The sequence below is a fragment of the Bidens hawaiensis genome, unplaced genomic scaffold (genome assembly GCF_021521415.1).
Source record: "Bidens hawaiensis isolate Kalapana, Puna unplaced genomic scaffold, B.hawaiensis_p1.1 tig00016263_1, whole genome shotgun sequence".
Lineage (NCBI taxonomy): Eukaryota > Viridiplantae > Streptophyta > Magnoliopsida > Asterales > Asteraceae > Bidens > Bidens hawaiensis.
Genome location: NW_027492483.1, coordinates 411,157 through 427,835, shown reverse-complemented (window position 1 = coordinate 427,835; position 16,679 = coordinate 411,157). Strand labels below are relative to the sequence as shown.

The following is a 16,679-nucleotide window of genomic DNA, read 5'->3' as shown; positions in this document are numbered from 1 at the left end:
ATGAAAGATGGCCACCATGCAACTTTGGAAGGTGGCCGAAGCATTACATAGTCCAAATGGCATTCTTCGGTAGGCGAAGGTTCCATACAGACATGTAAAGGTGGTTTTCTCTTGATCTTCAGAAGATATTGGAATTTGAAAATATCCGTAGAATCCATCGAGTAAACAGTATAACATTTTTCCAAATAACGTCCCAAAAATACCCGCCTTTAAATATCGGTTGCCTTATGAAAATCCGGTATAACCGGTTCAACCGGCCGGTACGTACCGGTTTTTAAAACACTAATTTCGGCTAATGATTTCACAGCTTGGGTCGTCGATCCATATAAATTGACGGCTCCACTTCATCATTGAATTATATCAAAATTATCATCTCTTAGTTTTAGTCTGAATTACTAATTAGTGTTCTTATCCCATCTTGTTTTCTTGCTCACTCTTAATTCCATGCTTAAATTTTGAGTGTTTATATTTGTTTAAAGGATTCTGTATTCATCAGTGTTCTTATTCAGTCATTTGTAATCGTTTACATTTGCTTTGAAATAAAATTGATTCAACCTTTGTAACGTTACCCTATCCAACCTTCTTGATGCTATCAAAAATTAAATGATGGAGATGAATGAAATTGATACGGTAGATTCGTATATTACATTGTTGAAAGAAAAGAACAACACTAGTCATCACACTAATCACCGAGGTCATCCAACATCATTCATACCCCCCACTAACCTTGTAATAACATAGGTGACTTAAATAAATATTTTTCTTACACATAATGTATTACCTAATTTTTAGAATGGACCGTTAATGTCTAATGGGTCTGCGCAATCTTCGTATGATTTTGGTATGTCGCGTTGTTAATTCTGCTAATGATTTCACAGCTTGGGTCGTCGATCACTATATATTGAAGGCTCCACTTCATCATTGAATTATATCAAAATTATCATCTTTGAGTTTTATTCTGAATTACTAATTAGTGTTCTTATCCCATCTTGTCTTCTTGCTCACTCTTAATTCCCTGTTTAAATTTTTAGTGTTTATAATAGTTTAGAGGATTATGTATTCAATAGTGTTCTTATTCAGTCATTTGTAGTCGTTTACATTTTGCTTTGAAATAAAATTGATTTAAACTTTGTAACAATACTCTATCCAACCTTCTTGATGTTATCAAAAATTAAATGATTGAGATGAAATGAAATTGAGACGGTAGATGCGTATATTACATTGTTGAAAAAAGATGAAATGAATTTGAGACGGTAGATGCGTATATTACATTGTTGAAAAAAGCGAACAACACTAGTCATCACACTAATCACCGAGGTCATACAACATCCTTCATACCCAACTAACCTTGTAATAACATAGGGAACTTAAATATTTTTCTTACACACAATGTATTACCTAATATTTGGAATGGAGCGTTAATGTCTAATGGGTCTCCACAATCTCCGTATGATTTTGGAATGTCGCATTGTTATTTCTGCTAATGATTTCGCTGCTTGGGTCATCGATCACTATACATTGACGGCTCCACTTCATCATTGAATTATATCAAAATTATCATCTCTCAGTTTTAGTCTGAATTGCTAATTAGTGTTCTTATCCCATCTTGTCTTCTTGCTCACTCTTAATCATCTGTTTGAATTTTGAGTGTTTATATTTGTTTAGAGTATTCTGTATTCAATAGTGTTCTTATTCAGTCATTTGTAGTTGTTTACATTTTGCTTTGGAATAAAATTGAATCAACCTTTGTAACAATACTCTATCCAACCTTCTTGATGCTATCAAAAATTAAATGATGGATATGAAATGAAATTGAGACGGTAGATGTGTATATTACATTGTTGAAAGAAAAGAACAACACTAGTCATCACACTAATCATTGAGGTCATCCAACATCATTCATACCCCCCACTAACCTTGTAATAACATAGGAGACTTAAATAAATATTTTTCTTACACATTATGTGTTACCTAATTTTTGGTTCTTTATCCAGACCTAAATACATATCATTGCAACTTGTTTTTTTCCTGATTACTCGATAACATTAACTCATTTATCCGATTATATACCCGATGTACCCGACATAACTTTTTTTTATATTTGTATATAATATAATCTAAATATTTTAAATATATTATTTGTTGAATCTTATTTATGGAAATATTTGAGATATTTTGTTCATATGGTAATCTTTATTTGTAATCTATTAGATATATTTTGTCAAACCCTGATAGAAACCCAACATGTATTTCGTATAAACCGGATTGGGAACCCAATTAAAACCTGATGGGTTTGGAACGGGCTTTCATAATTGGGTATGGGTTTGAGAATATCCAAATCCGACTCATTGTCTGATTGTCATCCTTAGAAGCAACTAGCAAATGAAGTTTTCTTAACACTGAAAGTGCAAGTTAAGCAATAGTTGAGGGACGTGGTCTGTAATTCACTCAAACACACGTGTATTTGCTGAGTTGGCAACTCCTTTTATAAGTTTTAACAAACAAACATCTTGTTGTGTGTTGACAGTTTAGATTCAGTTACTGACGCTCACTCACATTCATTCATATATTAATTCACCGAATTCATGTTCAGTTATTAATCGTAACTCAGTTATACGCATTGTTAGGTTATAAAGTGAGCAGTGATGTCGAAAGGTGGAGAGTTGGATCTTGCGTCTGGACTCGGTGGCAAAATCCAGAAGGATGACGTACTTTCAGCCGTCGATAGGTATATATATATATATATATATATATACGTTTTGATCTATTATTATTATATATAATGTTGAATCTGTGGATTTGATGAGTAGGTTTATGAGTGTGTATTTGATTTTTAACGTTGAGGATTTGAGGTGCCTATGGGTATAAACAAGCTGAACAGAGTCCGAGATCTAATCGTTTCGAGCTCTAAAGAAGCTCGAGCTCGGCTTGGTTTGACTTGTTTATTGTTTATTAATTTATGTACAATTTTATATATTTTGAGAGATACCTTAACAAGCCTAAGCTCTGATTGAGCTCGTGTGAATTAAACGAGCCAAAGCTCGACGTGAGTTTGTTAAGCTTGACGAGCCTACACAATCTTCCCATACAAGGCTCGGGCTCGATAAGGCTCGGCTCGTTTCCAGCCTTTTATCGATCTGATCTCAAGTAGCACGTTGCACCCCCCTAAGGTGCCAATTTATATTAGAATATTAGGTATCATGTTGCTCTCGATTTGATCAATTTTATCAGATATTTATCTATATAGTGGTGTTTGATGTGCGTTTTCGAAGTGATTATTATGATTTTATTATTTTAAGAATGATAATCATTTTTTTCTAAAGCAAAAGTGATGGCATCCAAAACCTCCATATATATAGGAGTGTTGTACTTATGGATATTAAAAATGTTTTGCATATGTGAAGTTGTGAACATGTGCATGTGTTTACTCTATATGTTTATTCATAAAAGGAATGGTTAATGACTCTGTTCTTTGTGAGATGTATTGGTTTAGGTAAAACAAACAAGCATCACCTTTTATGGGATTCAAATAATATATTCATTCTTCAAGGGAAATCAACTGTTACAATGCTACATTAAATTGTACTAAAAGTATTACAAATATAAGTAGTGGTGCTTGTCAATGTGGAACAGTAAAATTATTGTTATAATAGTGGTAGTAGAGAAAGTATTAAAGAACCAAGGTAGTTTCTGTAAGAAACTTGCAGGTTCAAATTTTTAAATACATGTATAATGCTATGAAATTGACTTTCGGTGTCATCGTGTTGGTTTTCATACAGGTATGAGAAGTATCATTCTGATTTTGGAGGTGTGGAGGAAGACAGAAAGGCTAACTACACTGACATGGTAAGTAGCGCGCATATTATGCTTTTTCAAGAATCGTTCCAGTCATCCAAACATAATTAATTGAAGAGGTAGGTCTCAGCAGAGCTCAGTTGGACCCGCAAGACTCACCTCAAAGAGGGACGTCTGCGCAGTTGAACCCGCAAGACTCACCTTCAACAGGGACGTCTGCGCAAAGGCTAAACTCGCAAGACTCACCTTGAAGAGAGACGTCTGCGCAGAAACCAACTGGATCCGCAGGACCCACCATGCTCAGAGACGTGACGTCCTTACGCGCAGTACGCAAGTTGTTCCCGCAGGAAAAGCCTCCCAATGGTCGACGTACTCCGCAGCAACGGATACTAGCCATCAGGGAAGGCTACCCGCGCAGCAAGGCTACACGCACAAGGCACTTAACTCTTAAATAATTCAGTAATGTCACCTGAAGAAGGAGTGAGCAAGCCGGGAATACTCCCGCACAAAGCCGGGAAAACTCCCGCCCAAATGAGCCAGTCCGTACGATACTGGAGGATCTTTTGTACTGTACCTGACGAGATATGGACAAAAGATCTGACCAAAGCTGCGACAGCTCACTGACAACAGTACAACGAGCAGCACGCTCTATTACTTAATGTCACTATCAGCCGCAGCCTACTCACCAACCTGTCATAGCACGTGCATAGCCTGCAGTTGGTGGAAAAGGAATAGTACACAGCCGGCCTGGTCACTATCAGCCGCTGCCTACCCACCAACCACCAGCATGGCATGTGCGTAGCCCACAGTTGGCAGAACAGGAATACTATTCAGCCGGCTGTACCTTCTTGGAAACCTACCTTCGGCTATAAATACTCCAACACCTTGGAATGGTATGATCATCTCATTATCTTATCTTCTCTAGCAATCTCTTAATATACACTTATATTCAAGAGCAATCTAGTCTGATTCTCACGCCGGAGGGTGGTCACAAGGAGGTACCCCTCCCTTCTCAGTGACGAGCTCACGGTGTCTGTTTTGCAGGTCATCAGAAGAACCATCTTTGCCGGACCTAACCCCTCGTGGGAAACATCTATTTAACCCCCAGATTATCCGTAATCTGCCCGGGGTCACTTAGTGTTTCTTCATTAATGTTCTTCGATTTTTCATTCCGTAAAATGTATTTGTGTTTTATGTCAACTGTCCTTGATAGTTGATATGTTTTAATAAGTGAGGTTGCAACTAAAACCACTATGATACATGTATAGTTGTGTGTTTATTAAATTGTGGAAACAACTAGTAATACTATATACCAGAACCATGGCACGGTTACAAACTTTCTGTTTTATTTCAGGTCAACAAATATTATGATCTTGTCACAAGCTTCTACGAGTATGATTGGGGAGAATCATTCCATTTTGCTCCGAGGTTGATATACAATTTGTTACAAATACTATGATCTTAACTGTATATTTGTTTTTCATTAGTCCTAAAGATTATATTCGCTTTATTTGCAGATGGAAAGGGGAATCGCTTCGAGAGAGCATTAAGCGACATGAACATTTTCTTGCTTTACAACTAGGCTTGAAGCCCGGATATAAGGTCGTATGCAATATATAGTCTATTCCATGTTATCTGATTAATAGTGTAACTGATACCAACTGTTTATTGCTTGTGCTAAAATATTAAATTGTTACTTTTCTCTATTTTCCAAAGGTGCTGGATGTCGGATGTGGAATCGGTGGACTGCTGAGGGAAATTGCTCGGTTTAGGTAACTGACTCGTTCTGTGACAAACTGGATTTCTGTGTAAATAAAGTTTTCTCAGCTCTCCATAAGTGACAAATATAAGTATCATTGTTAAAGTATTTGACTCGGGTCAACTTCTGGCAGCTCCACATCTGTGATGGGCATAAACAATAATGAATATCAGATTACAAGAGGAAAGATAAATGCTGTTATGATACTAATTGCTGGACAAGATTTGAAATTCAGAAACTTTATATTTCTTCATATTTTTTAGGCCCTGAACCGAGTTGCAGGAGTTGATCAAACCTGTGACTTTACAAAGGTCAGTTTCTTTCAAACATTATACATTTTTAAGCATACACATATAGTATTTGGTACAGATGATCTGATTATAAGTTTGTGATCCGAAAAATGGTGCAGGCTGATTTCATGAAGATGCCATTTTCTGAAAACAGTTTTGATGCAGTGTATGCAATTGAGGCTACTTGCCATGCTCCAGACGCGGTACATAAAATTTATCAGCCAAATCACTGAGATTCAAACATTTTTTAATTGTTCTATGGTTTTCACTTGTTTTTACATTTTTTAATAAACTACTTATTTATGACCAAAGGTTGGTTGCTACAAAGAGATATATAGAGTCTTGAAGCCTGGTCAATCATTTGCTGCATACGAGTGGTGCATGACCGATGCATTTGACCCCAATAACCAAGAGCATCAAAAAATCAAGGTACACACAGCTAGTTTTCAGATACGTTAAACAACCCGAGTTTGTTAACTTTGTGTGTTTATTCACAAATTTAAAGGTTGTGTAATAATATATTTTATGATAACGAACAGGCAGAAATTGAGATTGGTGATGGTCTTCCCGACATAAGATCAACTAGACAATGTCTTGCAGCTCTAAAAGAAGCAGGTTTTGAGGTGAGTTAAACATATTAACATCTTTGATACATACATTTGCAAAGAAAATAACTTTTTTTTTTGGTATTAATAAGGTTATATGGGAGCAAGATCTTGCTAAAGATTCACCACTTCCATGGTACTTGCCATTGGATACAAGTCATTTCTCTCTCAGCAGTTTCCGTCTCACAGCGATCGGACGCTTTATTACAAAGAACATGGTATGCTTGCAACCAAAAAATTAAAGCTATTCACAGTCTAGTTTTGTACTTTTTTTTTAAATGACAAACCAAACCGGCCAAACTGGCAAAAACAGTTTTTTTGGCGGTTCGGATGGGATGAACCGGTTTTTTTGAAAAAATAAAATTCGTTTGTATGAAATGTTTTAAAATGATAAAAAGAAGGTTCACTAACCTCATACATATGTAGGGAGAGATTTATTACAGAGGACCAAATTATTGCGAGAATAAAAAGAACAAACACGAATCGTTTAATTTTTCTATTTTAAAAACTTTTATTTGTTACATACAAATATCCATGCTGTATACATAGAAAACCATTAAACTAATTTGTCATATTTTTTTTTCCTTTTCACTTTAAAACTTTACCTACACTTGTAACTTCTTTTTTTTCAAAATTGAAAAAAATGAATGAGTTTTGTTTGTAGGTGATGGCCTTAGAATCAGTGGGACTTGCTCCTAAAGGAAGCCAAAGGGTTCAATCCTTCTTAGAGAAAGCCGCAGAAGGGCTTGTTGCTGGTGGAAAGTGAGGACTTGATTAACTTTAAACTACATTATTTAACTTGATTGATTTTCTCATATACTCATATGAAAAAGTAAACTTGTGTTTCAGGAAGGAGATATTCACACCAATGTATTTCTTCTTGGCCCGGAAACCACAATAAGGATCAAGATCATGTGTTATGTAATTGTCTAGCTTTGATCTTAAACTGGTTGTTTGCGAGTGCTATTGATATTGAAATTCTGCAAAGTTTTATTTTAATCGTTTGGTCATTCATGCGTTCATGGGCGGAAATGAAGGGTATGTGAACGTGATGCTGAAAGCGATCCATATGTTTACACATTTGTCTAAACGAGTCAAACGGGTTGGCTGGTTAATGACATGTAATCAAGTTGTAAACAGTGACGAAACCAGAACTTTTCGATGGGAGGGTCAATATAATTTTTATCATTCGTTTATTACAAAAGTCATGATAAAGAATTGTATATATTAATAAACCCTACATCAAATAAAATATTAAATAGATTTAAAGTGAAAAATAAAAATAAAAACCTGATTTACATTCGATTTCTTAAGCTAGATAATACACAAAATATAAATAAAAACCTTAAAAATAATTCACTTACTAGATTTTAAAGGCTCTTACGGAGTATAATATTAGGTTAAATGTTGTAGGCTTTTAACAGCTAGTGGGCTTTTTGATAAAGCTGCACATAATTTAAAATAGGTCCAGCCTATTTAGTTTTTAAAATATTATACGCATCTTCTTCCTCGCTTTAAATCGGAAACTAATAACCAGGTCATCGCCGGTTAACACGTTTGCTGAAAAACTTCAATTGTGTTATATTTATCCGCTTTATTCTATACCTTACTTTATTATTTGATACGATTTGAAGGTTCGAACTATCAGAAATTGTTTTCCTTACCATAGCACGGTTAGCATAGAATCTGGCCGGCCGAAGGGTCATCGGACCCTCCTGACCCCTTTGGTTCCGTCTCTGGTTGTAAAGTTGTTAAATGGGTCCTAAGTAGTTTGTAATAAAATGGGCTAAATGGGTTATAGTTACCATGGTTAGCATGTTTAATTATTATATACATAATAAATAGATGAACCCTGGCACCATGGATGTAAAAATCCCGATTAGGTGTCGATTAATTATTGATTAATCCTGATTAAAGCTAGTGAATTATCGCTAATCCTCACCCCCACCATCCAACTAGCGTCTAGTGATTAGTCGATATATTACTACAACATTGCCTAGCATGATCCGTTTTAAAACGGGTTAGCTGGGTCAATCTGATACGTCCTTGATCAGTAATCGAATCATAATATATTAATTAAGTTAATCTTTTATTTAGTTGTCTTATTATACTCTAATTGTGTTTCCTTATTGTTTATCTTTTCCTATTTTATGTGTTTTCTTTTCCTATAAATTGTAATTGTTTAAATAAGAAAAGTAATAAGAAAATTGTTTCAAGTTTGGTATTCCTTCTTATATCATGTTCTAACCCACTCTACGGGTGTATTGGGAGATTGACTATCTCGAATCGGTCTTTATCAATTTGGTGCTTTCATTGAGAGTACAAATGAAATTTGGTGCTTGAATAAGTATTATTTTTGTTGGCATGAGTACAATTGGTGTTTTCATTGAGCCTTAACCTAGATGCCTTTGGAAGAACTCTTGTGGGAGCATCAACGACTATCTCTTTTTACTAAATCTAATCCCGCACTATGGATCTCTCAAGCAGAACGATATTTTCTTTTTTACGCGATCTATGGAGACGAGCGGTTTCCCTATGTCATTTAATCCTTCGATGATGAACCATTCTGGTGGTTCAATGGATTGGCTTCGGAGTTCAAACTTCCTCACCTGGGATGATTTCACTACAACAATGTTTACTCAATTCCACGTTGGTTCTATCAATACAATTGCTAATCTGATCATGAAACCATTGTTAATGAGGAAGTTACTCAAGGATTGAGGGATGTAACCTTAGGTGGGCATGCAACTGGTAAATATAAGCAACATATTGGTAATTTGATGGTTAATAAATATGTCAATCAAATTTACAATAGTACAGTTAGCTCGTTGGCACCGACACCGTTAAAATGTGCAACAAGGCGACCTGTGTTGCGATCCTTGTGGTGGTCTGTTGACATTGGACCGAATAACACCGGAAGACTCGAATGGTGGCCACCGTGGTGCTATGTTAAGACCACCCCACTTAACGTTGTACTACTGGAGTGGCGACCGCCATGACAACGACATTCCATCCTTGAGGACAAGGACGTTTTCAAGGGGTCAGGAATTGATACGACCCTATTAAATATAATAAGTTTATTAGTATTATTTAAGTTTATCTTTTATTTAGTTTTCTTATTATAGTCAAATTATGTTTCCTTATTGTTTCTTTGTTTTTCTATATATTGTAATCTCGTTTAAGAAAAAGAATAAGAAAGAATTATTATTTGGGTCTATTTTCTCGTCTTCTCTTGTGTTCTTGGAGAGATTGACGGTTGTCTCGAATAAACCGTATCACAATCCAACACATTCTGTTTACTAAACGAGTTATATGCCAACCCAAAATTTGGTTATTTTCATGTCATGCTAGAAACTCGCACCCATGTATCTAATGTCTCGTTTTCTTGTAGTTTCACTCACTATATTGTTGAGGATAGAGTAGTTGAAACGCCTCATGATAAACTTGAATAATTCTGATTTAGTCAGTTTTGTATAGATCATGCTATGTGGTGGTTTGCATCAACTTGCGAACCTTATATAAGCTTTTCATTTCGTCATATTATATTCTATCCCTAGTGTGTGGGGGAATCTAATGACCTAAAATGGGTAGCCATCAAAATATTATCCAAGGATAAAGAAGAATATGGTTCAAGTTTTGAGTGTAGAGATGCTGGTGATAATAGTAGCATGTTGTATTATTAAGAGAACAAGAATCAAGCACAATTCGATCATAATGGAAAATTCCAGCATCGTGAGAAAACAAGAATGAAATGTAGAAATATCGTGAAAATGTTATCTTAGACAGTGGCAGAGCCATAAATTATTTTTTTATGGGTTCGGAATTTTTTGATCCTTGGGTTTGTTAACGGCCTTCTTCAAGACGGGTGCCGCGAACAAGTACTAATAAATGAGCCATTATATGATTTTTTCTCATACGTTGACGAAAATTGTGATAACAATACGCAAACACAAAGTTATTGTAGCAATAAACAAAAAGAAAACAAAGTTAAACAATAAACAAAACAAAGTTAACGAATAAATAAGGGTGTCCTATAGTCGAATGTTAACGAAACCGAACAGATAACTAACAATAACAAAAATTAATAATCATTGTATGGAACTTATCACGGTTATGGTTAACTGATAAAAAAGATAAGGCTTCATTGTAAAATTGATATATCAAGAACCGAAACGATCTATAAAAAATAAGATAAATTATAAAATTACTTGAAACTATTAAATTAAATGATCTGTATGCAATGCAACGTGTTGTCAGCTTAGTTTGCTACTCTTTTTTTTAAATACCGCTGTAGGTTTTGGCTTTTGGCAATGAGCATTTATTATACTCTAGTATCTTCTTCAACACATTATGATCTTTTTTAAAACCAGAGTTACAGGTTGTCACTGGAAAACTGAAAATGCCACTATAACTATCTATCTTCAATGTTCTCTTCTTTTCACTTTAAAATTTTAATGGGTTCCATCGCCGAAAAAAGATTAATGACTCCGCTCGTTAATACGTACTATAGTTTCTATATAAAACTGAAAATAGACCGGGTTTGGACGAACCCTTAGCTACAAAGATGGCTCCGCCACTCATCTTCGATTACTTTATGTTGTTGGTTGACTTCAATAGTGGTGTTTAAAATTATGTGTTTAACTAAATAAGTGGTGTATTCTTCAACCTAGTGGTTGTGGGTTCAAATCAATTTTTTAAAAACCGGTTCAAAGCGGCCGGTTGAATCGGTTAAACCGGATTTCTCACACCATACCGGTATTTTGAGTCCTGTATTTTTCACCGGTTTGCTAGAACAACGTACCGGCGGTTTTTGTCTAAAATACCGGTTTTTACCGGCAACCCGGTTTTAAGTCCTTGAAACTTTTGATTATTGCGGCCCATATTTTTCCGAAATTACTTTTAACCCAGCAATTAATTCAAACGTGTACACGTTATATCTATTTATTTAAAGTTGAGTGTCTTTGTATTATTTTTTTAATATGGATTAACTTTTAGATTATTTTTTGTTATGTAATCATTTAGTTTTGTGTTATTTTTAGATTGAAGTTACATTCATAAGAAATTATAAGGTAAGCTATTCAACTGGTTGAATCTTCCGGTATAACCTGGTTCAACCGGTTGTACCATATTTTAGCATAATCCGGTAAAAGTAAAATATCGGTTTTTAAAACATTGGTTCAAATCCTATGAAGTACATGTATAGTGATTTTAGAAGTAGAGAATGTGTAGAGTAGAAAATGTAAGTGTTAACTAAAGAACTGCATAATAAACAATATCCAAAATATCATGTCTAGATACTTGTGGCTGACAAAGATATTAACATATAATTCAACGAAATGGTATCTGAAGAAACACTAGGTGAACCCACGGACAGATTATAGATAATCTGGGGGTTAAGTAATGTTTCCCACGAGGATGAGGTCCAGCAGAGAAGGTTGTTCTTCTGGAGACCTGCAAAACAGACACCGTAAGCTCGTCACTGAGAAGGGGGGGTTCCTCCTTGTGACCACCCTCCGGCGTGAGAATCAGACTAGATTGCTCTGAATATAAGTGTATACTAAGAGATTGCTAGATAAGATTGAGATATCATATGATGTCCTTACCATTCCAAGGTGTTGGAGTATTTATAGCCGAAGGTAGGTTTCCTAGAAGGTACAGCCGGCTGAATAGTATTCCTGTTCCACCAACAGTGGACTACGCACAGGCCATGCTGGTTGGTGGATAGGCTACGGCCAACAGTAAAGGTCGGCTGTATAATGTTCCTTTACTGCCGGCTACGCACTGTTCCACCAACTGTAGGCTGCGCACGTCCCATCGTAAGGGTTGGTGAGTAGGCAGCGGCTAATAGTGACAAACAGTACTAGAGGGTGCTCCTCCTCGTATTGTTGTCGGTGAGCTGTCACCCTGTGATTGGTTCATGGGCTGCTCTGGTCAAATTGTCTGTTCCGCCCATACCTTAGTAGGTATAGTACGAAAGACCTTCCAGAAGCATACGGACTGGCTCATTTAGGCGGGAGTATTCCCGCCTTGCTCATTCCTTCATGTGACTACTGAAGTGGCTAATGCCTTGTGCGTGTAGCCTTGCTGTTAGTGCGGGTAGCCTTCCCTGATGGCTTGTATCCGCAGCTGCGGGAACAGGCGGGGTACTTCACCATTGGGAGGCTTTCCCTGCGGGTACAGCTGGCGTACTGCGCGTAAGGTTCTTTGAGCATGGTGGGTCCTGCTGGAGCAGTTGGTCATTGCGCAGACGTCCCTGTTCAAGGTGAGTCTTGCGGGTCCAACTGGGCTCTGCTGGGACCTACCTCTTCAAGTCCCCCCAGTCCAATGTTCTTCTCATGAATTATTAATAAGTGAGGTGAACTTTTGGACTTAGCAAGGGGTTTTGAAAAGGGTTTAGTTTTTAGGTTTTCCGTGGTGATTCTTCCCGAGGTTTTCCTGATGTCACGCAGAAATTCCCGACTTTTCTACTTGATCTTTGGGTGTGAAGCGGGTAGGTTTGTAACCTCCTCGCAAGTCAGGAGCGTTGAGTCCCACTTGTGTGGATTCTCCATGGGGTCTTGGTAGTTTTCAACATAGTGATCAATTATGCTAAAACCACCAATTCCATCTTGGAGTTTCAAACAATATAGTTCTCGACGTTCCCATCGTGCGGGGATGTTATTCCCGTTTTCGCAAGCATGGCCCAGAAGATCCTTCTTGGTTTGAATTCCCTGCAGAGTGCTAAGTATGTGAAGGGTTTTGCCTTAACACTGTACCCGCACTCGTCTTACGGTTACTTTACTTCCAAGGTATTCCTGGCGTCAATTCCCTGTGGGTGCTAAGTATGTGAAGGGTTTTGCCTTGACACTGTACCCGCACTCGTCTTACGGTTACTTGGTTGCCAAGGTAAGGGGTATTTTCCCGCTTACTTTTGAATCTTTTTGAATTTTGAATTTTGAAATTCGAAGGGTTGGTGGAAGGATAAGAACAGTCCAAACCTCTGAAACGTTGTGCGACGGTTTCTTCTGACTGTGTCAGGACGTGCAGGAAGTTATGGCGACGTGACAGTACATGGTCATTCCAGACGCTTTTTCAGGCGCGTGGGCGCGATTTTTCGGGCGCGTGGCCGCGAAATTAATGGTATGCGTCCTGTCAACAGCTGTTGCCAGCTTGCTTTTTGCCACGTGTCATAGTTTCATTGCACCTTCGTTTTCTCTCTCTTCCGCATTAATTTCATCGCATTAATTGCGATTAATATATAAAGGGGGAGAAGGTTCTTTGTAATCCACACTTTCACTCTTCTCTTCATCCTCTTTGCGATTTCCGGCGAATACTCACCTTTTCAGGCAAGCATTCTCCCGAAATCGTTTTCTTCTTTTACAAGATGTCTCGTGACTCGAATCTACAGCTGACGACAAGAGTACTGCTGGCGAGTGCCAGTGTGCTCTGCCTGGCGATCTGTATCGGTACGTCGTCAGGAAGTTCATGCTCGAGTCTCTCGAGCCTGAGTTTCCTGAACCCCACCAGACGGTGTACGATGCCCCCAGAGGCAAGATCGGGGTTTATGCTGCATTCTTTGTTTATGGGAATCTTAGGTTCCCATTGACAAAGTTTGTTTACCGTGTCCTTGAGAGGCACGGTGTTCATTTGACCGAGTTGCACCCCATGGCGATCGCCAAGATTCGCCACTTTGAGTGGGTGTGCCGGATTTTGGGCATTGAGCCCTATGTTGACCGCCTGATGACCTTCTACACTTGGAGGTGCATCCAGGGGTGGTATACCCTGATAACCCGAATCAAGGGTTTGAAGATTTGCGCGACCGAGCGCAGTCTTCGCGCATGGAAGCGGGAGTTCTTCTTCATATCCGCTCGCGCCATCCCCCTTGCCATGAAGTTTAAGAACGGGCAAGCTCTTCCCAGCCTTCACGCCTCCAACTACGAGGAGGCGGAATGGTTTTCGAGGATTTCCCGGGTCCAATCTCCGGTTTACCGGTTTGCGGAGTCCGGGATGGTGATGTTGGGGATGAGCCGGGTGTGGAAGGCGGCGGATGCGCAAAAGGTTCTGATCGTCCTCGAATACGGTTCGAACTCTGTTCCTTACGGTATGCTTTGTTTCTTTTTGTTGATTCTGAATTTCTTCTAACTTTTTTCCTGATTATTTCAGAGGGGAACGACTTGCAGTCGCTCCTGAACCCGCGGGAGGCTGACGGTCCCGCACGGATGGGTACTCGCGCTCTAGATGAGAACGAGTTGCCCATCCTAGAACAAACGGCGGATCGGTTCGTGGAGGTCTATCCGCTAGGCCATGAGATCCTTAGCGCCCGTCGGCCAGGTAAGGCGCTATTCGACCCTCGACCCCTCAATGTTGAAACCTCTGCTGGAATTCCTTTAATCGTATGCTCTGATGAGGAATCCGCAGATGGTCCTCCGTTGGTGCGGAAGAAGAAGGCTGCCGGCGGGAAGGGGAAGGAGAAGGCCTCCACTGCCGATCCAGCGCCTCGGTCTGATTCGGAGACCGAGAGCGAAGAGGTGGCGGGGAATCCCGGTGGTGATAAGACCACCACTCCGGAGGTTGCGACTGTCACCTCCGGAGAGCCAAAGAAGACGACGGTGACCGGCGCAAAGAGGCCGGCTCCATCGGGTTCGTCCCCGCATCTCCGTACCTTTAGGCTCAAGAAAACCCGTAAGTACAAGCTTCCTTTATCTTTATCTTCATAGCTTATCATTTAACACTTATCTTCTTTGTGCAGGCGTGGATGTTGACGCATTCCAGGGTGGAGCGCAGAGGAGTACCTCCCCGCCAATGACGGTAGGCCCGGTCAGCCTACCGAGGCGACGACCCAGGCGCCTGCGCCTGCTTCCGCTGGTTCAGTTGCTCACTCCTTTGAGCCGACTGTTCCAGCTGAGATGACGTCACCGCCGGCTGTGAGTGCTATTTTTACAGCATCTTTCACAGAGCCGGCGGTTACTATTGCTGCGGATTCCGCGGCGGCGACCGCGGCGGCTGCCACCATGCCCCCGCCATCGGCAATGACGGCTGATCCATCAGGTACGCATGGGGCTTCTCGCCAATCTCTGCCACCTTCCCATCTGCCTGACCTCTTGGATGGATTTCCCTTGGGTTCAGGTGATGGGTTCGGCGGCTATCGGCCTGTTATTGACCCTACAGGTGCGTAGGGTTCTTTTGGCCCTTTTCATATATATATATATATATATTTTTTTATATATCATCTTTTCCTAACTGCTTTATGTTTTTTGCAGTGTCGGATTTCAATGAAGTGTATGTTCCACGATGGAACATTCGCCGAGGAACAACCCTTCGCACCCCTGTAGAGTGCGTGGAATGGGCTCGTCACGCTGCTCCTAGTGGTGCGTTGGGGGAAGCCATGGCTAGCTACCAGGAGGGTAGGCTAACCAATGAGCTTCGGGTTCTCCTGGCCCGGATGCAGCCGCGCGTCGAGCTGCTTTGTCGTGAAAACGACAAGTTAAAAGCAGCTCGCCTTAAAGAAGTGGCTCAGGCGCGGGCTATCCGGGAGGAGAACCAAAGGCTTTCCGCAGTGGCTGCGGAAAAGGAGAAGGCCTTCAAGGCCCTCGAGGTTGAAGTTCAGGCTCGACTCGAGGCCCATTCCAAGGCTGCCCAAGCTGTTAATGAACAGCTTCGGCTGGCTAAGGAGACTGCGAGGAACGCAACCGAGAGGGCCACCAAGGCTGAAGCTGTTGCTGAGCCTCTACGCGTGGAGAATGAAGAGCTTAAAGCCAAATTAGAGGCTCTCCAGCAGGCTCATGATGCCTTGGCGATGGAAGACGCCAAAAAGCTCCAGGAGATCTTGGACCAGAGGGGGGTGCTTGACCCTACTGAGCGGAAGCTAAAGGGCGTCGAAGAGGCTGCGGCTAAAGAAGTGTTGCTTGCCAACCTCAACAAGAGTGAAGCCGAACGCGCCCGTAACGAAGCTCAAGCTGCCCTCCAAGAAGTTCTGGTTGCCAAGGAATGGCTTCTTCGAGAAGCGTTGTCTCAGGTATGTTTAGCTTTATGTCTTCACGCTTTTCTTTGTAAAATAGAAAAGGTTCTGATACTTGTATTTTTTCTTTGTAGGTTGTGCATCGGGTCTTCTCAGAGACGTCTTATGACGATGCTATGAGCGCAGCCCTCAACGCTTCTCATGAGGATGGGGAAAAGGCCGGCTTCCTGCTTGGTATAGGGTTCGTTGAGAAAGGCATCCCGCCTACCAACTTCCCTTTGTTTGATGTGGAT

At 39.9% G+C, this 16,679-nt stretch overlaps 1 protein-coding gene across 1 annotated transcript; it reads left to right on the top strand.

The window, feature by feature from the left end:
• The first annotated feature begins 2,611 nt into the window (after positions 1–2,611).
• On the top strand, positions 2,612–7,459 carry LOC143551089 (cycloartenol-C-24-methyltransferase-like). The gene is made up of 13 exons (XM_077041603.1): positions 2,612–2,728; positions 3,780–3,846; positions 5,150–5,223; positions 5,313–5,397; positions 5,512–5,567; positions 5,688–5,742; positions 5,818–5,865; positions 5,964–6,047; positions 6,157–6,273; positions 6,384–6,467; positions 6,542–6,667; positions 7,114–7,211; positions 7,299–7,459. Exons 1-13 carry the CDS (start codon positions 2,646–2,648, stop codon positions 7,348–7,350), a joined length of 1,029 nt encoding a protein of 342 aa, XP_076897718.1. The 5' UTR covers positions 2,612–2,645; the 3' UTR covers positions 7,351–7,459.
• The last annotated feature ends 9,220 nt before the right edge of the window (positions 7,460–16,679 follow it).